This window comes from Mytilus trossulus, chromosome 11 (assembly GCF_036588685.1).
Source record: "Mytilus trossulus isolate FHL-02 chromosome 11, PNRI_Mtr1.1.1.hap1, whole genome shotgun sequence".
NCBI lineage: Eukaryota > Metazoa > Mollusca > Bivalvia > Mytilida > Mytilidae > Mytilus > Mytilus trossulus.
In genome coordinates this window covers 58,228,161-58,253,549 of record NC_086383.1, presented here as the reverse complement: position 1 = coordinate 58,253,549, position 25,389 = coordinate 58,228,161, and the positions used below count along the sequence as shown (strand labels likewise).

The 25,389-nt window shown below is 32.1% G+C and overlaps 1 protein-coding gene across 1 annotated transcript; it reads left to right on the top strand.

Moving 5' to 3' along the window:
* Nucleotides 1-9,746: 9,746 nt before the first annotated feature.
* Nucleotides 9,747-24,699, top strand: LOC134690197 (nucleolar protein dao-5-like). The gene is made up of 16 exons (XM_063550174.1): nt 9,747-9,808; nt 10,321-10,373; nt 10,680-10,752; nt 11,884-11,939; nt 12,475-12,547; nt 13,161-13,216; nt 13,772-13,844; nt 15,550-15,605; nt 16,648-16,720; nt 17,363-17,418; nt 18,494-18,566; nt 20,267-20,322; nt 21,195-21,267; nt 22,988-23,043; nt 23,916-23,988; nt 24,603-24,699. The coding sequence occupies exons 1-16, from the start codon at nt 9,747-9,749 to the stop codon at nt 24,697-24,699; spliced, it is 1,059 nt and encodes a 352-aa protein (XP_063406244.1).
* The last annotated feature ends 690 nt before the right edge of the window (nt 24,700-25,389 follow it).

Below are 25,389 nucleotides of genomic sequence, written 5' to 3'. Positions count from 1 at the left end.
TAAATCCTTAATTAATTCATAAAAAATAAACCGCTACAGATACGGCCAAAAAAACCGTAACTAGAAAACAGCAGTATAAACTGTAGAATTCATTGCCGTTGGAATTTTTAAGATAGCTGCTGTTACCATGGAGATAACGCTAAAAGTGCAAATTGGACCCATATGGTAAAAAACGTCAAAGTAACATTTTCGTACAAATTTTAAGCTCATTCCCGATTAAATGCTGCTGTATTGTCATCTGTCTTTGAAATTTTTAAATGGCCGCCGTTGCCACGGAAACAGCTAAAAAAAAAAAAAAAAAAAAAAAAAAAAAAAACTCGTAAATTTGAGACAAAATTCTGTGATTAAGACTATCTGCAAAACATCTAGAATATGCTAGAAGAAAACTAATACATAGTTTAATATGCTTCTATTCTATGCGAAAATCGTACTTGAAAGAGAAAATCGCCACTGAGAGAGAGAGAGAGAAACCACAGAGAGTACACATAAGTGACATTTCTGCACTTGCATTAAAGTACATATCCGTAAATCACACACCTGCTTAAGTATACACATTAGCTGAAATCAATCGATGAACATGTAATCAAATTGTACACGATAAGATACATGTATTGTGTGTCACACGAGCTATTGAAGAAATAAAATTAACAGTTAGTACGTCGCTCCGTCAATATATACACATGTTGTCTGTCCGATGTCCCCTCTAAAAAGAATATTAAAGTTCTAAGTCCACGATAATATACTTCAGTATCACGTGACACCACCTTTCTTCCTCGCGCGTGTGTCTAATTTAAGATTTTATAGTGTTCCCCAACTATATATAGACACCAATCTTGTTATAAGAGAAGAGAAAAAGGGGGGGGGGGTGTCAAAGGCATGTATACTAGACGTGCTCTGTGAATTAGGTACATTCAGACTGGTTGCTGCTACTGTGACAATGTCCAGAACGGGGTGACATCCTCCGCTATTGCTTGCAATGGCAAATCTAGTTATGGCACCCTAAACGGAGTTTGGGTGACGTATTGTTATTCTTCGTTTCTTTTTTTCTTATTTTTAATATTATTTTTCTTCCACTTTTTTGTCCAGGCAATTTCTCAGAACTGTATGGACCAATGTTAATGGAACTTTACAATAATGTTAACCACCATGTGCAGATTTGCAAATAAGGGTTGGCACCACCAAGATGGCTGCCGTTTCCATGGAAACTGGTAAAATGCAAAAAAAATCCAAATTTTCAAAATGCTCCAATCTTTCTAAAACTTTACAAAAATGGTAAATGGTATGTTCTGATGTGCTCTTTGACTTTGGAATTTCAAAAATGGCTGCCGTTGTCCTGGCAATTGGGGAAGGGTGCCATCCGTTATTGCTGGCAATTACAAATCTAGTTATTATTATTTTTCTTCCACACATTTTTGTCCAGTCTGGAACTCTAATGTGAATGAACCCAAGAAGATGGTACTATACCATAATGTTAACCACCAGATGAAGACTTGCTTTTTGGGGTTGGCACTTTCAAGATGGCTGCCGTTACTATGGAAACGGAACAAATGTGAAAAAATCCAGTTTTTTGTTTTGGTGAACTATTTGGATACTATTTAACTCAGAATCATTATATTTTAATACAATGTAGGTGCCTACTATATACAGGTAATGGATGATTTTTGGCACTCATTGGAACTACTATGTTGCCATGGAAACTGCTCCAAAAAATTCAAAAATCTCAAAATGTTCCAAACTTAATGAAACTTCACAGTCACGATGAGCAACATTAGAAGATGTGGAATTTGGCGTTGGAATTTCCAAAATCGCTGTTGTTACCATGGAAACAATGCAAAAAGGTCAAAACTTTGAATTTTCACAGAACATTCTAGAACATCAATGTTTGATTTATTCTAGAGACATTAAATGGTATATGATTGTGGAGGGAAAAAAATGCAGCGGGGGTTTGACTTTGGAATATTCAAAATGGCCGCCGTTACCATGGAAACAGCAAAAATACGAAAAACTTCAAAATGCTTCAAATTTATTGAAACTTATAACAAATGTTGCTCAGCTAATGTAGACTTGAATTTTGAGTTTGGAATTTCCAAAATGGCCGCCGTAACCATGGCTACCGCTCACCTGGCAATAGGGGAAGGGTGCCATCCGCTATTGCTTGCAATCGCAAATCTAGTTTTTAATTGTTTTTCATTTGCTTAACATAAGCGTTTCAGTTTTGTTTCGTTTGTAATCTAGTTTTGCCTGTCTTGATATTTTCGGGACATTATTATTTCCTAAATGAATTGTTTGTAAAATCAACAAGCGATATATTTCAATTAGATGACACTAACTATTTTGTTAGAATAATGACATAGGGAAAAGGTTCAGAATTTTATATAATTTAGTTTAATTGGAATTTCATTAAGTTCTGATTGCACACATGCTATTATTCTGGAACCATTGTTTTATTTCGTTACAGTTGTTTTTGTGACAAATTATTTTCCTATCATAACTAATGATCTTAAACCTGTAGGTCATATTGTGTTTCTAAAAGCCGTGGAAATACACTTGGCTACAATATCAACATTAAATTTATTTTTATTCATGTAAAGATACATTAAAAAGGGCCGGAAAAAACGAAAAATGTTCAAACTGTATTGAAATAAATAAAATAAAAAATGAACTTACGGTCGAAACAGTTTATCAAAAGTCGAGTTAAAGGGTTCAACAGAACTATAAATTTAAATAAAATGATAATGAAAAACATAATCAAATAAATACGAAAAATAGAATTGAATAAAAAAAGTAAATAGGCGCAAATGTAGAAAAGGATAATTATTTATTTTACTGGACATTGCAGTATTTATGGTTCACTGCACTTGATTATGCAATAAAATCTTTGTACGGTCTATACAACATATTTTTCTTTACTATTTCTGCAATTGGTAGTGTTTGTTAGAGCTTAACGAGAAAAGCGTAGTAATACATACGATGTGTTTGGCTTGTTGGAGGTTTTGAAGAAATGAATTTGCACTTTTTCGTTATTTATATCAAAAGAAGATGTATGGAAAGAATAAGTTATGTCAGAATTTCAATTAAAATAGTTTGTTCCACCAATGATACTGTGACAAAACAACAATCCGAACTTCGCGGTCACCGCAAAAATCAGCGATACAGAAAAAGACCCATCTAGAGGGTTTATTTATGCAAACAACATCATCCGTTCGTGAAATATACTTTCAGAGTACAAAGAGAAAATATTCAACAAAAGAGTACTGTTTGTGCTGACTATCTATCCTACATTTGACTAATTTTCACACCTTATCCGCAAAAATTGGACAAAAATCGAAAAACTGCCGTGTAATGCCAACCAACACCAAGAAATGTTAGCAGATGTTTTTCAAATAGCAGTTCTAAATATCACCGTATTTTAAAAAGGCAACAGCAGTATATCGCTGTTCAATAGTCATAAATCGATTTAACTCTGGAACAAATCCGGGTCACAAACTATTTAGATATTTAAAAAGTCTAAACTTTGCTAGATAAAAACAAGCGTACTTTAAAGTCATAAGAAATCTCAAATTAAAAAAAAATAATGCTTATGTTTTTTATAACTAAATGGATAGTTTTCATTATACAACTTATGTAAATATACTTTTTTCTGAGGAAAGTTCTTTAATTTGTCCACATTTAGAAGAAGTTAACTTATTTTTAATTGCTTGCTTCCAGGAAGCAATTCGCCGACATATTTTCCGTATGCATAGTGACCCGAGCGTAACCCTCCTCGTAAAAATCCGGTGACCACAACACGCATGGATCTGTCATTGAAATAAACAAATATCTGATTATACATGTTAAACACGTGCTCAATACCCATGTTTTTGTGATTTGTTTACTATAAGGTGACAGTCGGTAAAACTCGGCTTCAAAACACGGCATTTAATGAGCAGCCATATTTGTTGAATCATAACAAACAGAGAGAAAAAAAATTGACAATTATATGAAATATTTGCGAAAATAATGATAAAATCGTGCACAGAGGACTAAGTGTATAATATATACATGCATTGGTTCAAAAATTGGATTAACATTATTTTTCACCACTCACTCGTTTCATATGACTTTAAACTAATTAAAGCATATTTATCAGAAGTTAATATTATCAATAACAGTTATCAATTGAATAAATAAGTTTAATGTGTGCTCTATAACTTGAAGTGTGCGCAAAACGTTTCAAAAACAAATACTGCTCAAGTATTAAAACAGCTGTTCACTCAAGATGCTCAAGGATCTAATTTGAAACTGACATTGTTTTCTGAAAACATAAGCAAAATCAGGTCAAGGCAAACACTCTTAATTTAATACACGTATACACTTATGTAAAAAAAAAATACCTCAGAATCGACACGTACACTGTTGGACAATTCTAGAACGATAAAAGATTAAATATGGATTAATATTGAAAAAGCAGTTATAAAATTTGAGTAAGTTAAATTATGAAAGATTATTCAACATAACAAACGACTGTATAAATATATATATAATTATTATGAATAAATGTAAATAATCTATACTAATGTTGTATTATACATGTTATACTTTGTTTAAAATATAACAATTTTACAGGGATGATTCTACTATATAGTTTAGGGCCGCTTAGCGGCCCTCGATTCCTTTAGCGGCCCCGAAAAAAATGGGTGAAAATAAATTCCCAATTGAAAGGTTTTTTTTAAAATCCGGAAATTTTTCTGTTTTTGACTTAGGCAATTACAATTTTCCAGCATTTCTCGTCAAAGCGTGTTAAAAGCCGAATAAGAATAATGTCAACGGAAGATTGTTAAGATAAGGTAAATGAGAAAGTTTTCTTTCAAAAGTTTAAGAGAAATTTTTCAATACCTTTGTTCTCGTAATTTTAAAGCAGAGTGAGACCTTATAGTTAGAATATCATAAATTTGACAAAAAACATTTACATGGGAGACTATTCGATCTCGTAAAAGCCGATCGCCCAGAAGGTCGATTACAGATGCTTTTTGCTAAAATGGGTCTCGTAAAAGCAGACCACAGGGGCTTGTTACAAGCCCCTGTGAGCAGACCTTGGCAGGGAGCAAAACTTATTAATTTTGACAATACCTTTGATTTTAATGTGCGCCGATCTCGTAAAAGTAGTCCGATATTTACTCTGACGTCCAACGGTTGTTTAGCCAGCAGGCTGGACCATGTGACCAGCTTGTCTGGCTAAACAGCCATTGGACGTCAGAGTAATCTCGGCCTATCGTAAAAGCAGATCGATTAACAGAACTCGTTATCAAATATATTTATGAAAAATATAAATAAGTATTTAAATATAAATGTTTTGGGGTTGAGGTTAGGGTTAGTATTTTGAGAAGATACAATGCTATTGGGCACAGAAAAAAATATTGTTTCTTCATGGAGAATTAAACTTAATAAATATTAATTAAATACAGAACTTTTTTCTTTTGTAGTCTAGATGAAAATGATATGAATAGTGGAAATCATCCCAACAATTAAAATTTGAAAACAAATTATCATGGTTCAATGTTTAAATTTTATTGTTCCTTAGGATTACACCTAGGGTAAAACTATGACAACCTCCCATATAATTTTATCAGCAACAAAATTGCCAAAAAATATCTTGCCAAAATATGACTTAAACCATTGTAAATGCTTTCGTGAATTCAACAGAACTTATGTGCTAGTCCAATTTGAAATTAATTTCAAGCAATGTCAATTTATAAAGATGACTAGTTGTTTAAAATTTCCCAATGGATTTTTTTATTTGCTATATATGTGTGAGGAAATAAATTTTACTTTATTTTTGGTAAAATGGACAATCCATAATTTGAGAATATTTTATATTAAAGCGACTTTAAATTAAAGTTGTAAAGAATTGATTAAATTCATTTGGCAAATATACTTAATAAAGTGAGTTAAGTTATAACGGTCACTATAGATAAATGTTGTTTAAAGGTCAATATTACATATCAAGCCTCAAGCTAAGTCAAATATTTTACAAGTTTGTTATGTTTGTTAATACACAGATAAATCTATTGATATATGGATTGAACCTTATCCAGTTACGAATTATTAAATAATACATCAAACAAAATATGTGATGTCCATGTATATTAAATAGCGGTCAGTTGGGTGTTTCCAACAACAAAAATGTGAGGAGAAAAGAAGGAAATTTATTAAGAAATTATTATAAGCTATAAGCAAAAGTATTAAACAAATAACTTACATGGGCCTCAGTTTATTGCTAACGAAAGTACTTTATAAACCTGTTTCGCCCAACACTAGGCACTTCGGTGTTGCGGCAGATTAAAATATAGAAACTTCATTTCTATTATTCACAGGTTAGTTGAACTATTTTTCGTTAAGTTTTAAGCAGTAAACTGAGTACTCGATAAAGATAAATTATTTGTATATTATTATTTATTCAAAAGCAAAGTTAATTCAGGTTATTAAATTACTTAGTTTGAATGTTTATGCAAAGTTGTGTCAATATCAGATAAACAATTAAGACAATATTTAATTAAATAAACTAGAACATTATTTCTCTTTCTATTATCAAGTTTAAATGGACAACTTATTTACATGATTTAGGATGTTAACCTCATAAGGTCAACCGCTTATTTATATTCATATTATGGAAACTTCTTCAATTATTCTTTATCTATATTTGTTATATTTGTATATATATTATTATGTATTGTTAATTGTAATACATGACTTCGGTGTTGCGGCAGATTAAAATATAGAAACTTCATTTCTTTTATTCACAGCCAAAACGTCCCACCCAAAGCCAAACTACGGCAGAGTTACAGGTCCGTCTTAATAACTACGAGACAGTAAAATAAGTCCTGATATATGTAAAAAGGTTACCATAGCTAAGATGCAAACTACTAATTGAAGTACAATAAACTTCATGTACATGTTACAACTTTAGTTTTACCCGTCCAATGTCAGAATTTCATCTGGTAATCATAATATATTTATATACTATTATTTGATAATCCGCTGAGTAGCTCCATAAGGATTATTCAAAATGTTACAACTTCTTACAGCAGTCATTGTATATATAAATATAGGTAAAACTTGATACATTTTCCGTTTTTACAGGAAAATAGTGTCAATTCATCATAGATTTTATGCCGGAAAAAAATCCAAATTGCATGAAAATTCCCAATTTTTATAGTCAAGGGACCCATTTGAAAACACCTGGAATCATCTCTGATTTAAGATAGAATGTTACATAACTGAACGTATAATGCATATAATGACCTTAATTCATATTCATGAATGATGTCGTTGTACCGATGATATATAAAATAACTTTAATATGTTTGTTAGAATAATGAAATAGTAGATAATTAAGTATTTCATGTTAAGAGCACTTAATTATGTGCTGAATTTTAAACTGACAATATTTTCTGAAAACATTTGCAAAATCAGGTCAATGATTACACTCTTAATAAAATGCATGTGTACACAAAAGTGAAAGTAATTCAAAATAGCCTACTATTCGACATGTATAATTTTGGACAATTCTAAAATGATAAAATAAGAAATATGGATTAAATTAAAAACCAATTGTTCATAGAAGTAGTGAAGGTCCTTTCGCAATAAATATCAAACAATTGATAAGATGCTACTTACGGTTCACTAAAATTTGCTATTATCTTTTAACCATAGGTTTTCTTCATGCTGATTAAAAAATGAATAAAACATAGCTATTACTGGTTTGCACAAGGTCCCTTTCGGTTGATAAATTTCAGGTTTATGTGTCACCCAACTCTTTGCAAATGATGCTTTGGCTTTATCCTGTATCGCAAGGAAGTTATATTCCATTTACAATGAATTTTAAAATATAAAGGGAATAACTCCCATAAGATATAATCAGATTGATTCCGACTAAATGTACCATAAGTTTGGCTCAACCACCCGAACAATTAGCATCAGTTCTTTTTTTATATAGCTTTTATATTATTAGATAAGAGGCACACTGATCTAATGATAAAATATGGAAAATGACCTTGACCTTTGACTTTGTCACAATTTTCTTGTTGTTGGACCAAGGACCTCAAATCAGAATACCCTAGGTCTCTATCACTTACGGTTCATGAGTTATATTTGTATACTACTCATGTCAAATACAAAAGGGGAAATAACTCTCACCTGGATCTCTGTATCGCTTCTGTTGAAATTGATAGAAGCATCCTGGTGATTAAACGAGCCATTTTGAAATATTTTTTTTCAATTTCATTTACGGTTGCGAAGGGGATGCATACACAAGTTAACAGTATTTGGGGAGATAACTCTTATAAAGAATATTGTTCAGTTAAGCTGGTCAAAATCAAAAGGGTATCAACTGTCCGAAAACATATACCAAATATTTAAGCGCAATGTTGCGAAACAAAAGTTATACGCAAGAACAAAATTTTGTGAATAATCAAAACAAATTCAACAGGTCTTTCCACAGAAAAGTGGACTAACTTATAAGACTCAGTTATAAAATTTTAGAAAGTGAATTATGAAAGATTTTGAAGCGTAACAAACAACAGTATACATACACGCCTATTATGAATATATGTACAGGGACTAACATTATACTGAATAATGAGAATTGCTAACCCTTCAGAAGCACTAAAGATCAACTCTAGTTTTGCTGGGGTTCGTGTTGCTCTGTCATTAGTTTCCCTTGTTGTGCTTCAGTTTTGCTGTTGTTTGTCTGTTGGTAATTTTTTTCATGCCAAGGTGTTACTTTTTCGACTTATGATTTTGAATATATAAAAAAGAAGATGTGGTATGATTGCCAATGAGACAACTATCCACAAAAGACCAAAATGACACACACATTAACAACTATAGGTCAACGTACGGCCTTCAACAATGAGCAACGCCCATACCGCATAGTCAGCTATAAAAGGCCCCGATAAGAAAATGAAAAACAATTCAAACGAGAAAACTAACGGCCTTATTTATGTAAAAATAAATGAACGAAAAACAAATATGTAACACATAAACAAACGACAACCACTGAGTTACAGGCTCATGACTTGGGACAGGCACATACATAAATAATGTGGCGGGGTTAAACATGTAAGCGGGATCCCAACCCTTCCCCTAACCTGGGACAGTGGTATAACAGTACAACATAAGAACGAACTATAAAAATCAGTTGAAAGTATCTTTCGCCTCTCTTTACCTAATGTGTTATCAAATAGGTTATATTTAGTTTCATTTTGATTTTGTCAGTTTTTTTTACCTCCCCCTTTTTGAATAAACCTTTGTTTAATTTTTTTGTAATGACATCAGGATCCGGAATAGACTTAACTGTTGCACTTTTCCGATTGAAACAAAGAGTCATTCAATAATTACACATAATACAACACTAAGTGTTAGAATGATTCATGATAGCAATAGACAATTTCAAATTAAACCTTTAACATGTTTAAGACGAAGAGTATCAAAACAGACTACTAAACTCTTCAAAAGTTAATATTTAACCGGACGTCCAATACTTAAGTTTTACATATAAATAAGTAAGTTTACAACTCTTTTTTCCGAAACGTGTATTCCTTTTATTTCATTTGTATGACCATTGTCAACAATAATCTATGAAAATGCATCGAATGAGATAAATTATAAAAACTTAAGTACTATTTCAATTTTATAAAGGTATATTGCAAATAACGAATGTGCTCGGACAACCTATTGAACAATATTCCATGCAGGAATACAACAGGATGAGTACGAAGAGGAAATCATCATCAGAGACAGAATCATCAGAAAATCATCTGCTAAAAAAGTAAGTATAACATTTATAAAAGTGTAATCATTATGGTAAAAACTCATCAAATAATAATAAATAATAATTTGATATGCATTGTTATGATACAGTACCTCTTACATCGGAACAATACGAAGAGAACACGAATACGAATGTTATATCATAGATTATATTTTTCAATGAAATTTCCATTTGATTGCAACGATTAGGTGTATCACTAAAACCGGGTTAATACCTACCATTCGAAAGAGTAAGCCTTAAATTGGCATATTAGTGATTATACCATGTAAACGTCAGAGAATACGTGAATCACATACATCTGTATAATACGCATGTACATTTATTGTTACTAACTGTTAGACATAAAATTAATTCTACATTTCGACACATAGTTCTGTTCTACGATTTTTAAGATTCGCTTTCGATAAATTTTTAAAAACGTCAAACTTCGTATAACATAGATCTTTGCTATTCCCATAATTTTTAACTAATATGCTTGTTAAATATCTTTCCTTTTTACACATTTTCAGAGATAGAAAAGAACAAGAAACTGACTCTGATAAGAGCAAAAAGGTGGCGATAGGTATGAAACACTTATAAATACGTCTTCATGATTCACTTTAGTTTGTTGAGCTAACATGCCCCTTATACGGAAAATCCGTTTTTATTAACTAACATGAAAGAAAATGATTAGAAGATATGATTTGATTTTGCCATTTGATTAGGGACCTCCGTTATGAATTTTCCTCGGAGTTTAGTATTTTTTGTGAATTATACTTTTTCTATAGATATGCATCGACGTTTAAATAATATAGCGATTTCAGCATAATTCCAATAAATGAAAATATTGAATTCGCTCAGAAAACTTAATGAGGAATGTTTCTTTCAGAGGACGTGAGGAAACCGACCACAAGAAAATCATCAACAGACAAAGGACCACAAAAACATGATCAACCGAAAAAGTAAGTAATGTAGTTATCAAGTTATAAACTCATAAAAGATACAAAGCTTGTACTAAGGAATTTTCATTGCTTTGTTCGTTTACGTCAGACTCATCAGTGGCACTCAAATTAAATGAGTTGGCAGGACAAAACCGAAAATTTCAAAAACATGAAGCGAAAAAGGCTAAAGTAATCTATGCATTTGAACAGACAAATCTTAGTGTTTCGAATAATTTAAATTTCATCGAAAGTTCATCATGTTCATTTCCAGAAGATGAACATGTCGATGGTAATAATTGATGGGACAAAACGCCCGTCAGTAGTGGCATCGGCTGACCGAAATCATCAAAGATTCATTTTTTTCTTTTTGAAGTAATTTTAGGATTACGTGTGTCTCTCAAATCGGAATTACAGGTCAAAGAGCACGTGTATTATTTAAATCAGTATGTTACGGTAGAGAACATGTGTTTGACTTACATAATATGTACCATACTTCAATAACACGGGTGTCACTGACAACAGTACAAAAAATCACAATAAGCGTATTACTTATTATAAATTAAGGAATGTATCTCCCTCATGCAAAGCTCTGATTCCTTTCACGGATTTGGCTATACTTTTTGAAACTTTTGGATTATAGCACTTTATCTTTTATATAAGCTTTGGATTGATCATGTTTTAGCCAAGAGCATTACTGAAGAGACATGTATTGTCGAAATGCGCATCTGGTGCAAAATGGTACCGTTAATGTTATCACATGTGTTTTACATTTTGTTTTGTTATAAAACAAAATTTGTAGCAAAAAAGGCTAAAATATTCTATGCATGAGAACAGCAATATTTAAATATTTCGAATAAATTCAAATGTTTTTCGACAATTAGTTTCCAGAAAATGAACATGTCAATGGTATTAATTGATGGAACAACATGCCCACCATCAAAGATGCCATTTTACCTTATTAAAGTAATTGTAGGAACACGTGTGTCTCTCAAATCAAATTGTACATCAAAGAACAGGTGTCTTATTAAATCAGTATGCTACATTAGAGAACATGTGCTTTTGTTATATAACGAAGTCATTCACTTTTCAAAGTTATAATAAATATGCGTGTTTTTTATATATATATATATGTCCTTTGTATTGCATTTTGAGAAGTAGAACTGATCAAGGTGGTGACTCTGATAAGACAGATAGAACACCGATGAAAGGTAAGAAACATTTCACAACATGTTATCCTGATTTACTTTAGTAACCTAATCTGACATGTTGTGTTGTTCAGACTCAAGTATTTCATATACTGTGTGTTTTGAAAACTGATATTTGCCGTTATGTGAACAAATCAATTGTGTTTAATTCGACGAATTTCATCAACTTTAAATGTATCCTTTGCTATAAAATACATCTTTGAAATTAAAACATCTATCTACATCCAAATGTCATAGAGTTAAGGAATGACAGTTTGCAAATTTTGTCTTATAGTTGCTCTCAAAGACAAACTTCAATTTCAAGATGCATTCTCTATCTATCTAGAAGTTAAGGTCAACAATATATTTCAAGCTTATATCAACTTCATCACTTTTGTCAAGAGTGATACTATATCATTGCTTTCTCGGTGGTATCTACCTATGTAAAGGCATCGAGGAACAAACATTTTTGAATTTCAGCATAATTCAACAAATTCATGATGGTCAATCAGAAACGTTGATAGTGCTCAAAAACTTTTATAAGGAATATTTCTTTCAGCGGAAGTAAGGGGACTGACAACATTACAATCATCAATAGAAACAAGACAACAAGAACATGATCAGCCGAAACAGTAAGTAATGTAATTATTGAATTATAGACTCATGAAAGATACAAAGCTTTTACTAAGGTATTCCAGTTTCTTTGTTCATCTTCACCAGACTCATCAGGGGCACTTAAATTAAAACAGTTTGGAGGACAAAACGGACAGTTTTAAAAACATGTAGCGAAAAAGGCTATGTGTATATATGTATGGGAACAGCATAATTTTAGTATTTCGAATAATTTCATATTTTTCGGCAATTTCAAGAAACTTAACATGTCAATGGTATTTTCTGATGGGACTAAACAACATTTACCGAACTCATCAAAGATGTTATTGTATCTTTTTCAAGTGACTATAGGGACACGCGTGTCTCTCAAAAAGGAATTATATGTCAAAGTACATGTGTGTTATGTAAATGAGTAGGTTATGTTAGACGCAAAGTGTTTGACTTACATATGTAAAATACATCAAAAACACGTGTGTCACTAACATCAGTGCAGAACATCAGAGAACAGGCGTATCACTTACATCTGTTTTATATGTTGTTCTTGTTAAATAACAAAGTCATTCACTTTTTCAAGAAATTATAAAAACATGCATATATATATATATATATTTGTCCTTTGTATTGCATTTATAGTTGTCGAACTGAACAAGGTGGTAACTCTGATAAGACAGATAGAACGCCGAAGAAAGGTAAGAAACATTTCACAACATGTAATCCTGATCTACTTAAGTAACCTAAGCTGACGTGTTGTGTTGTTCAGACTTAAGTATTTCAGATACTGTGTGTTTTGAAAACTGTTATTTACCGTTATGTGAACAAATCACATGTTAACAGTTACAGGTCACCATAGTAAATTCGACAAATTTCATCAACTTGAAATGTATCCTTTGCTATAAAATACATCTTTGAAATTAAGACATCTATCTACGTCCAAATGTCAAAGAGTTAAGCAATGACACTTTGCAAATTTTATCTGATAGTTGCTCTAAAAGACAAACTTCAATTTCAAGATGCATTCTCTATCTATCTAGAAACCAAGGTCAACATTATATTTCAAGCTTATATCAACTTCATCACTTTTGTCAAGAGTGATGCTCTATCATTGCTTTTTCAATGGCATCTACCAATGTAAAGGCATCGAGGAACAAACATTTTAGAATTTCAGCATAATTCAACAAATTCATGATGGTCAATTAGAAACGTTGATAGTGCTGAAAAACTTTTATAAGAAATGTTTCTTTCAGAGGAAGTAAGGAGACTGACAACAAGACAATCATCAACAGAAACAAGACAACAAGAACATGATCAGCCGAAAAAGTAAGTAATGTATTATTAAGCTATTGACTCATGAAAGATACAAAGCTTTTACTAAGGTATTCCCATCACTTTCTTTTCTCTTCACCAGACTCATCAAGGGCACTTAAATTAAAACAGTTGGGAGGACAACACGGAAAATTTTTAAAACATGTAGCGAAAAAGGCTATGTGTATATATGTATGGGAACAGCATAATTTTAGTATTTCGAATAATTTATTTCAAGTAACAATAGGAACACGTGTTTCTCTGAAAAAGGAATTATATGTCAAAGTACATGTGTGTTATTTAAATCAGTATGTTACGGTAGAGAACATGTGTTTGACTTACATATGTACATTACATCAAACACACGTGTGTCACTAACATCAGTGCAGAACATCAGAGAACAGGCGTATCACTTACATCTGTTTTATATGTTGTTCTTGTTCAAAGTCAATCACTTTTTGAAGAAATTATAAAAACATGCGTGTTAGATATCTATATATATATATATATATGTTCCGGACCATATGAGTATTTGGACCATACGCGTATGGTCGGACCATATGAGTATAATACTCGTTTAGTTATGAACGGGCCGGACCATATGAGTATTTGGACCATTTAGGTATATATATTTTTAAATGACATTATAAAAGTTTCAATAATACAAAGACTTTATCTAAAAAAAATGATGGTAAAATGACAATCTATTATTTTTATAATACAAATCTACGTAAAAATTAAATATCATGCCATAGTTAGTTTTCATCGTTAATTACATTCTTACATGTAGGCTTGGGTGATATTTACTTCCATACAGGTTTTTTTTTGCATTTGCAATTCTTGGTTGTGCACGATCCTTTTCATTTACACCTTTTGTTTGCGAGTGAAAATATTGCCTTTCTGTTGCTCTGCATACAGTGACACCGAGGTTTTGGGCCATTCCGATATGTCTACGGTGGGTTTTTTTAAAAGAAGCTCTAGATCTCAAATATCCTAACATGACTGCAATACATCATATTCACAAACCACTTAAATAAACTATGTTACTTTCCAGTTAGTTACTCCTTAATTGTGTAATGTTGTTCAGTTCATAGAGCTTGTATTACATTGTATTTAATTGTATTGCATTGTATTGTATAAAATTGTTGTTTGATCGTATTGCTTGACCCTTATGGGTGTAATTTTACAATAAAGATTATTATTAAATTTTTGGAAGTTATTTTTTTAAGTCGAAATATTGCCATTCACTCGTAATAACAAATCGATATTGACCATCGGTAATAACTATAAGTATAAAATGTGATTATTATAGTTTTGACAAGTAAGAAAAATTAACTAGGTGCATGCATGAAACTTCTAATATTTATTTGACTTATCTTTTTATTATAATATAATAATAAAATTACCTATATAAAAGCGTTTTTTTTTTATGAACGGTCATACCATATGAAGAGTTTAGAAGTATTAAAAGTAAACTGTAACAGAGTGTTAATTACCCCGACCATACGCGTACGGTCGGACCATACGCGTATGGTCGGACCATATGAGTATATACCCATATGGTCATGACCATACGCGTATGGTCCAAATACTCATATGGTCCGGAACATATATATGTCCTTTGTATTGTTAAATAACAAAGTCATTCAGTTTTCTAAGAAATTATAAAAATATGCGTGTTATTTATAATATAAATATGTTCTTTATATTGCATTTTCAGATGCAGAACTGAACAAGGTGGTGATTTTGAAAAGACGATAAAAAAAGCGATGAAAGGTAAGAAACACTTAACAACATGTGACCCTACTTCACAGTAATATGCTGAGCCGACATGTCCTTTATCAGAAAAAACAACTCTGTTTTTAAAAAATAGTTAAAAAACTTTGACAAGAACTATATTTTATTAAACATAATTTCACATTAACCTAGAACTTCTTTTTATTATGGGCATTGAATTGGTGAATAATTTGCCACACTAGTTTTCAATATATTATTGTAAATTGTGTAGGGATTTGTGTTGTTAATACTTAAGTAATCCACATATGATATACTGTGTGTTTTTAAAACTGTTGTTTGCCGTAATATGAACAAATCACATGTATGCAATAACAGGTCACAGTAGTAAATTCAAGAAATTTCATCAACTTGTAATCTATAGTTTGCTATAAAAGGCACCGGTATGACAAATTGTAAAACCAATTCATAAGAAAAATAACAAATAACGAAAAAAGACGTCAAACAGCAAAAAACGATGACTGCTAAATTAAAAACAAATCTGACTGAACTTAATATTTTGAGATGTGGCATCTTTGTAATTAAGACAACTATCCATGTGAGTCCAAATGTCATAGATTTAAACAATGACAATTTGCAAATTTTGAAATATAAGTTCAAGATGCAGTCCCTATATATTTAGATGGGGCAAGGCTTACAGGCTTTTTTTTAAACTTATAAAATTTTTATCACTATTGTCATTTATTGTCAAGAAAAAAGTAAAACCACAAATATACTGAACTTCTAGGAAAATTCAAAACGGAAAGTCCATAATGAAATGATAAAACACATCAAACGAATGGACAACAACTGTCATATTCCTGACTAGGTACAGGCATTTTCAAATGTAGAAAATGATGGATTAAACCTGGTGTAATGACTCTATACTAATAGTGGAGCTATTGCATGGTTTTCTCGATTGCATATACACATCGGCATTTAGGAATAAACAATTCCGAATTTCAGCAAAATTCAACAAACTCATGACTGTATATAAGTAACAATGAATTCGCTCCGAACATTTTATGAGAAATATTTCTTTCAGAGGAAGAAAAGAAACCGACAACAAGAAAATCATCAACAGAGACTAAACAACAAGAACATGATCAGCCGAAAAAGTAAGTAACGTAATTATCAAATTTGAGCCCCATGAAAGATACAAAGCTTGTACTATGGTATTCCAATTGCTTTTTTTTTCCACATCAGACTCATCAGTGGCACTCGAATAAAAAAAGGACAAAACAGTCAATTTAAAAAAAATATAGCGAAAAAGGCTCAGGTAATTTATGCATAAAAACAGAACAATTTTAATATTCTGAAAAACTAAAAATGTTATCGACAGTTAGTTTCCAGAAAAACAATTTTTCAATGGTATTTACTGATAGAACAACATGCCGACCAGTAGTGGCACTATCGAACTCATCAAAGAACCCATTTTATCTTTTTAAAATAATTGAAAGGAATGCGAGTGTCTCTCACATCGGATTATACGTCAACGAACATGTGTGTTATTTAAATCAGTATGTTACGGTAGAGAACATGTGTTTGACTTACATATGTAAAATACATCAAAAACACGTGTGTCACTAACATCAGTGCAGAACATCAGAGAACAGGCGTATCACTTACATCTGTTTTATATGTTGTTTTTGTTAAATAACAAAGTCATTCACTTTTCCAAGTTTCATTTTGAAATTACATTACAAGAATATGTAATAAACATGCGTGTTATATATATGTTCTTTATATTTCATTTTAAGACGCAGAACTGAACAAGGCGGTGACTCTGATAAAACGAACAAAAAGACGAAGAAAGGTAAGAAAAACTTAGCAACATGTGATCCTACTTCACTTTAATAAGCTGACCTGCCTTGTCCTTTGTCTTTTGTTTTTATAAAATACTGAGTAGTTTAAAACAACTTAACAAGAACTGTATTTTCTTACGCATAATGTCACATGTACTTTGAAAAAAAATGTTCAAGTTAGTAAATTGAGGTATAATTTGCAACACTAGTTCTCAATATACATTTGCAGTTTTTAGAGGGAGTTGTGTTGTTCAGACTTAAGAACTGTGTGTTTTGTAAACTGTTATTTTCCGTAAAGTGAAAAAATGACATGTGAACAGTGACAGGTCACTTTAGTAAAGTCAACAAGTTTCCTCAATTAGTAATCTATAGTCTGTTACAAAAGGCACCGGTATGACAAAATGTAATACTAATTGAAAAGAATAAATGAACGGTTTTATTTATATATAACATAAAAAATGAGCGCCAAACAGCAACAAACGATAATCGCAAATTACAAGCAAATCTGACTGAACATAAATATTCGGAGATGCGGCATCTTTGTAATTGAGACAACTATCTACGTGAGTCCCAATGTCATAGATTTAAGCAATGACAGTTGGCTAATTTAAAAATATAGTTGCTCTAAAAGACAAAATTCAAGTTCAAGATGCAGCCCCTGTATATTTAGATGCGAAAAGGCTAACAGTTTTCTTTCAAGATTATATAAACCTTATCACTTTTGTCATTGATTGTGAAGAAAAAAGTAAAACTCAAAAATACTGAACTCCGAGGAAATTTCAAAACGGAAAGTCCCTTATCAAATGGCAGAATCAATGATAAAACACAGCAAATGAATGGACAGCAACTGTCATATTACTGACTTGGTACAGGCATTTTCAAATGTAGAAAATGGTGGATTAAACCTTGTTTTATAACACTAAACCAAGAGTGAAGTTATTGCATGGTTTTCTCGAAGGCATCTACCTATTAATTGGCATTTAAGAATAAACGATTTCGAATTTCAGCATTATTCACCAAATTCATGATTGTATATTAGCAACAATGAATTCGCTCAGAAAATTTTATGAGGAATATTTCTTTCAGAGGAAGAAAGGAAACCGACAACAAGAAAATCATCAACAGAGACTAAACAACAAGAACATGATCAGCCGAAAAAGTAAGTAATGTAATCATCAAGTTTGAGCCCCATGAAAGATACAAAGCTTGTACTATGGTATTCCCATTGCTTTGTTTGTCTTCATTAGACTCATCAGTCGACCTCGAATTAAAAACAGTTGGAAGGACAAAACAGGCAATTAAAAAAAAATAGAGAAAAAGGCTATCGTAATGTATACATGAGAACAGAATTTTTTTATCGACAGTTAGTCTCCAGAAAATAAACTTGTCAATGGTATTTTCTGATGGAACAACACGCCTACCAGTAGTGGCACCAACGAACTCATCACAGAAGCTGTTTGATCTTTTTAAAACAATTGTAGGAATGCGTGTGTCTCTCATATCGGATTGTTCGTCAACGAACAGGCGTTTTATTTAAATCAGTAGGTTACAATAGAGAACATGTATTTGACTTACATATGTACAACACATCAATCACACGCGTGTCACTAACATCTCTTGTATATGTTGTTTTTAGCTCACCTGGCCCAAAGGGCCAAGTGAGCTTTTCTCATCACTTTGCGTCCGGCGTCGTCCGTCGTCGTCGTCCGTCGTCGTCGTCCGTCGTCGTCGTTAACTTTTACAAAAATCTTCTCCTCTGAAACTACTGGGCCAAATTAAACCAAACTTGGCCACAATCATCATTGGGGTATCTTGTTTAAAAATTGTGTCCGGTGACCCGGTCAACCAACCAAGATGGCCGCCATGGCTAAAAATAGAACATAGGGGTAAATTGCAGTTTTTGGCTTATAACTCAAAAACCAAAGCATTTAGAGCAATTCTAACAGGGGTAAAATTGTTTATAAGGTCAATTTCTATCTGCTCTGAAAAATTTCAGATGAATCGAACAACCTGTTGTTGGGTTGCTACCCCTAAATTGGTAATTTTAAGGAAATTTTGCTGTTTTTGGTTATTATCTTGAATAATATTATAGATAAAGATAAACTGTAAACAGCAATAATGTTCAGCAAAATAAGATTTACAAATAAGTCAACATGACCGAAATGGTCAAATGACCCCTTTAGGAGTTATTGCCCTTTATAGTAAATTTTTAACCATTTTTCGTAAATCTTATTAATCTTTTACAAAAATCTTCTTCTCTGAAACTACTGGGCCAAATTTAACGAAACTTGGCCACAATCATCATTGGGGTATCTTGTTTAAAAATTGTGTCCGTTGACCCGTCAAACCAACCAAGATGGCGGCCATGGCTAAAAATAGAACATGGGGTAAAATGTAGTTTTTGGCTTATAACTCAAAAACAAAAGCAATAAGAGCAAAACTGACATGGGGTTAAATTGTTTATCATGTCAAGATCTATCTGCTCTGAAAATTTCAGACAAATCGATAGTCAATTTTTAACAATTTTGATAAAATTTGTAAATTTTTACTAACACTTTCAACTGAAACTACTGGGCCAATCATTATAGATGGTGATATATGTACGCAGCAAGAATGTTCAGTAAAGTTAGATCTACAAGCACATCACCATCACCAAAACACAATTTTGTCACGAATCCATCTGTGTCCTTTGTTGAATATTCACATATACCAAGGTGAGCGACACAGGCTCTTTAGAGCCTCTAGTTGTTAAATGACAGGGTCATTCACTTTTCCAAGTTTCATTTTGAAATTACATTTTTACAAGAAAATATAATAAACATGCATGTTTTATATATGTTCTTTATATTGCATTTTTAGAGACAGAACTGAACAAGGTGGTGACTCTGATAAGACGAACAAAAAGACGAAGAAAGGTAAAAAATACTTAGCAACATGTGATCCTACTTGTTGTTCAGACTTAAGTACAGTGTGTTTTCAAAACTGTTATTTTCCGTAATGTGAACAAATCACATGTGACCAGTGGCAGGTCACTATAGTAGTTCAACAAGTTTCATCAATTTGTAATCTATAGTGTGTTATAAAAAGCACCGGCATGACAAAATGAAATACCAATTCAAAAGAATAAATGAACGGTTTTATTTATATAACAACAGATAAAAAAAATGAACGTCAAACAGCAACAAACGATAATCGCAAATTACAAGCAAATCTGACTGAACATAAATATTCGGAAATGTGGCATCTTTGTAATTGAGTCAACTATCTACGTGAGTCCAAATGTCATAGATTTAAGCAATGACAGTTGGCTAATTTTAAAATATAGATGCTCTAAAAGACAAGATTCAAGTTCAAGATGCAGCCCCTGTATATTTAGATGCGAAAAGGCTAACAGTTTTCTTTCAAGATTATATAAACCTTATCACTTTTGTCATTGATTGTGAAGAAAAAGTAAAACTCAAAAATACTGAACTCCGAGGAAATTTCAAAACGGAAAGTCCCTTATCAAATGGCAGAATCAATGATAAAACACAGCAAATGAATGGACAAGAACTGTCATATTACTGACTTGGTACAGGCATTTTCAAATGTAGAAAATGGTGGATTAAACCTTGTTTTATATCTCTAAACCAAGAGTGAAGCTATAGCATGGTTTCCTCGATGGCATCTACACATTGGCAGTTAGGAATAAACAATTTCGAATTTCAGCAAAATTTAACAAACTCATGATTGTAGATAAGCAACAATGGATTCGCTCCGAAAATTTTATGAGGAATATTTCTTTCAGAGGTAGAAAAGAAACCGACAACAAGAAAATCATCAACAGAGACTAAACAACAAGAACATGTTCAGCCGAAAAAGTAAGTAATGTAATTATCAAGTTTGAGCCCCATGAAAGATACAAAGCTTGTACTATGGTATTTTTTTTGTGTCTACATCAGACTCATCAGTGGCACTCGAATAAAAACAGTTGAAAGGACAAAACAGTCAATTTAAAAAAAACGTAGCGAAAAAGGCTTAGGTTATTGATGCATGAAAACAGAACAATTTTAGTAATCCGAAAAACTAAAATTTTTATCGACAGTCAGTTTCCAGAAAATGAAATTTTCAATGGTATTTAATGATAGAACAACATGCCGACCAGTAGTGGCACTATCGAACTCATCAAAGAACCCATATTATCTTTTTAAAAAAATTGAAAGTAATGCGAGTGTCTCTCATATCGGATTATATGTCAACGAACATGTGTGTTATTTAAATCAGTAGGTTACAATAGAGAACATGTATTTGACTTACATATGTACAACACATCAATCACACGCGTGTCACTAACATCTTTTGTATATGTTGTTTTTAGCTCACCTGGCCCAAAGGGCCAAGTGAGCTTTTCTCATCACTTTGCGTCCGGCGTCGTCCGTCGTCGTCGTCCGTCGTCGTCGTCCGTCGTCGTCGTTAACTTTTACAAAAATCTTCTCCTCTGAAACTACTGGGCCAAATTAAACCAAACTTGGCCACAATCATCATTGGGGTATCTTGTTTAAAAATTGTGTCCGGTGACCCGGTCAACCAACCAAGATGGCCGCCATGGCTAAAAATAGAACATAGGGGTAAATTGCAGTTTTTGGCTTATAACTCAAAAACCAAAGCATTTAGAGCAATTCTAACAGGGGTAAAATTGTTTATAAGGTCAATTTCTATCTGCTCTGAAAAATTTCAGATGAATCGAACAACCTGTTGTTGGGTTGCTACCCCTAAATTGGTAATTTTAAGGAAATTTTGCTGTTTTTGGTTATTATCTTGAATAATATTATAGATAGAGATAAACTGTAAACAGCAATAATGTTCAGCAAAATAAGATTTACAAATAAGTCAACATGACCGAAATGGTCAAATGACCCCTTTAGGAGTTATTGCCCTTTATAGTAAATTTTTAACCATTTTTCGTAAATCTTATTAATCTTTTACAAAAATCTTCTCCTCTGAAACTACTGGGACAAATTTAACGAAACTTGGCCACAATCATCATTGGGGTATCTTGTTTAAAAATTGTGTCCGTTGACCCGTCAAACCAACCAAGATGGCGGCCATGGCTAAAAATAGAACATGGGGTAAAATGCAGTTTTTGGCTTATAACTCAAAAACAAAAGCAATAAGAGCAAAACTGACATGGGGTTAAATTGTTTATCATGTCAAGATCTATCTGCTCTGAAAATTTCAGACAAATCGATAGTCAATTTTTAACAATTTTGATAAAATTTGTAAATTTTTACTAACACTTTCAACTGAAACTACTGGGCCAATCATTATAGATGGTGATATATGTACGCAGCAAGAATGTTCAGTAAAGTTAGATCTACAAGCACATCACCATCACCAAAACACAATTTTGTCACGAATCCATCTGTGTCCTTTGTTGAATATTCACATATACCAAGGTGAGCGACACAGGCTCTTTAGAGCCTCTAGTTGTTAAATGACAGGGTCATTCACTTTTCCAAGTTTCATTTTGAAATTACATTTTTACAAGAAAATATAATAAACATGCATGTTTTATATATGTTCTTTATATTGCATTTTTAGAGACAGAACTGAACAAGGTGGTGACTCTGATAAGACGAACAAAAAGACGAAGAAAGGTAAAAAATACTTAGCAACATGTGATCCTACTTGTTGTTCAGACTTAAGTACAGTGTGTTTTCAAAACTGTTATTTTCCGTAATGTGAACAAATCACATGTGACCAGTGGCAGGTCACTATAGTAGTTCAACAAGTTTCATCAATTTGTAATCTATAGTGTGTTATAAAAAGCACCGGTATGACAAAATGAAATACCAATTCAAAAGAATAAATGAACGGTTTTATTTATATAACAACAGATAAAAAAAATGAACGTCAAACAGCAACAAACGATAATCGCAAATTACAAGCAAATCTGACTGAACATAAATATTCGGAAATGTGGCATCTTTGTAATTGAGTCAACTATCTACGTGAGTCCAAATGTCATAGATTTAAGCAATGACAGTTGGCTAATTTTAAAATATAGATGCTCTAAAAGACAAGATTCAAGTTCAAGATGCAGCCCCTGTATATTTAGATGCGAAAAGGCTAACAGTTTTCTTTCAAGATTATATAAACCTTATCACTTTTGTCATTGATTGTGAAGAAAAAGTAAAACTCAAAAATACTGAACTCCGAGGAAATTTCAAAACGGAAAGTCCCTTATCAAATGGCAGAATCAATGATAAAACACAGCAAATGAATGGACAAGAACTGTCATATTACTGACTTGGTACAGGCATTTTCAAATGTAGAAAATGGTGGATTAAACCTTGTTTTATATCTCTAAACCAAGAGTGAAGCTATAGCATGGTTTCCTCGATGGCATCTACACATTGGCAGTTAGGAATAAACAATTTCGAATTTCAGCAAAATTTAACAAACTCATGATTGTAGATAAGCAACAATGGATTCGCTCCGAAAATTTTATGAGGAATATTTCTTTCAGAGGTAGAAAAGAAACCGACAACAAGAAAATCATCAACAGAGACTAAACAACAAGAACATGTTCAGCCGAAAAAGTAAGTAATGTAATTATCAAGTTTGAGCCCCATGAAAGATACAAAGCTTGTACTATGGTATTTTTTTTTGTGTCTACATCAGACTCATCAGTGGCACTCGAATAAAAACAGTTGAAAGGACAAAACAGTCGATTTAAAAAAAACGTAGCGAAAAAGGCTTAGGTTATTGATGCATGAAAACAGAACAATTTTAGTAATCCGAAAAACTAAAATTTTTATCGACAGTCAGTTTCCAGAAAATGAAATTTTCAATGGTATTTAATGATAGAACAACATGCCGACCAGTAGTGGCACTATCGAACTCATCAAAGAACCCATATTATCTTTTTTTTTAAATTGAAAGTAATGCAAGTGTCTCTCATATCGGATTATATGTCAACGAACATGTGTGTTATTTAAATCAGTATGTTACGGTAGAGAACATGTGTTTGACTTACATATGTACATTACATCAAACACACGTGTGTCACTAACATCAGTGCAAAACATCAGAGAACAGGTGTTTCACTAACATCTGTTTTATATGTTGTTTTTGTTAAATAGCAAAGTCATTCACCTTTCCAAAAAAATATAATAAACTTGTTATATATATTTCCTTTATATTGCATTTTCAGACGTAGAACTGAACAAGGTGGTGACTCTGATAAGACGAACAAAAAGACGAAGAAAGGTAAGAAACATTGCACAACTTGGAACCCTGATTCACTTTAGCAAGCTGCGCTGACATGTCTTATATCAGGAAAACAACTTTGTGTTTATACACTAGTTAAAACAAAAATTAACAAGAACTGTACTTTCTTAACCATTATGTCACATTTACTTAGGAATACAAAATGTTATGCTCAATATATATTTGCAATTATTGTAGGGATTCGTGTTGTTCAGACTTCATATAATGTGTGTTTTGAAAACTGTGTTTCGCCGTTATGTCACAAATCACATGTAAACAATTACAGGTCACCATATTCAACAAATTTCATCAACTTGAAATATCGTTTATTAAAAAAAAGGCCTCGGTATGACAAATGTAAAATCAATTCAAAAGAAAAATGAACGGTTTTATTCATATAACAACAAATAACGAAAAAGTACATCAAACAGCAACACACGAGGACCGAATAACAAACTAATCTGACTGAACATAAATATTTGGAGATGTGGCATCTTTGTTATTTAGACAACGATCTATGTGAGTCCAAATGTCATAGATTTAAGCAATGACAGTTTGCAAATTTTAAAATATAGTTGCTCTTCAAAAACCAGATTAAAGTTCAAGATGCAGTCCCTATATATTTAGATGCGGCAAGGCTAACTGTATTTTTCAAGCTTATATAAACCTTATCACTTTTCTCATTGATTATGAAGAAAAAAGATAACCACAAAATTATGAACTCCGAGAAA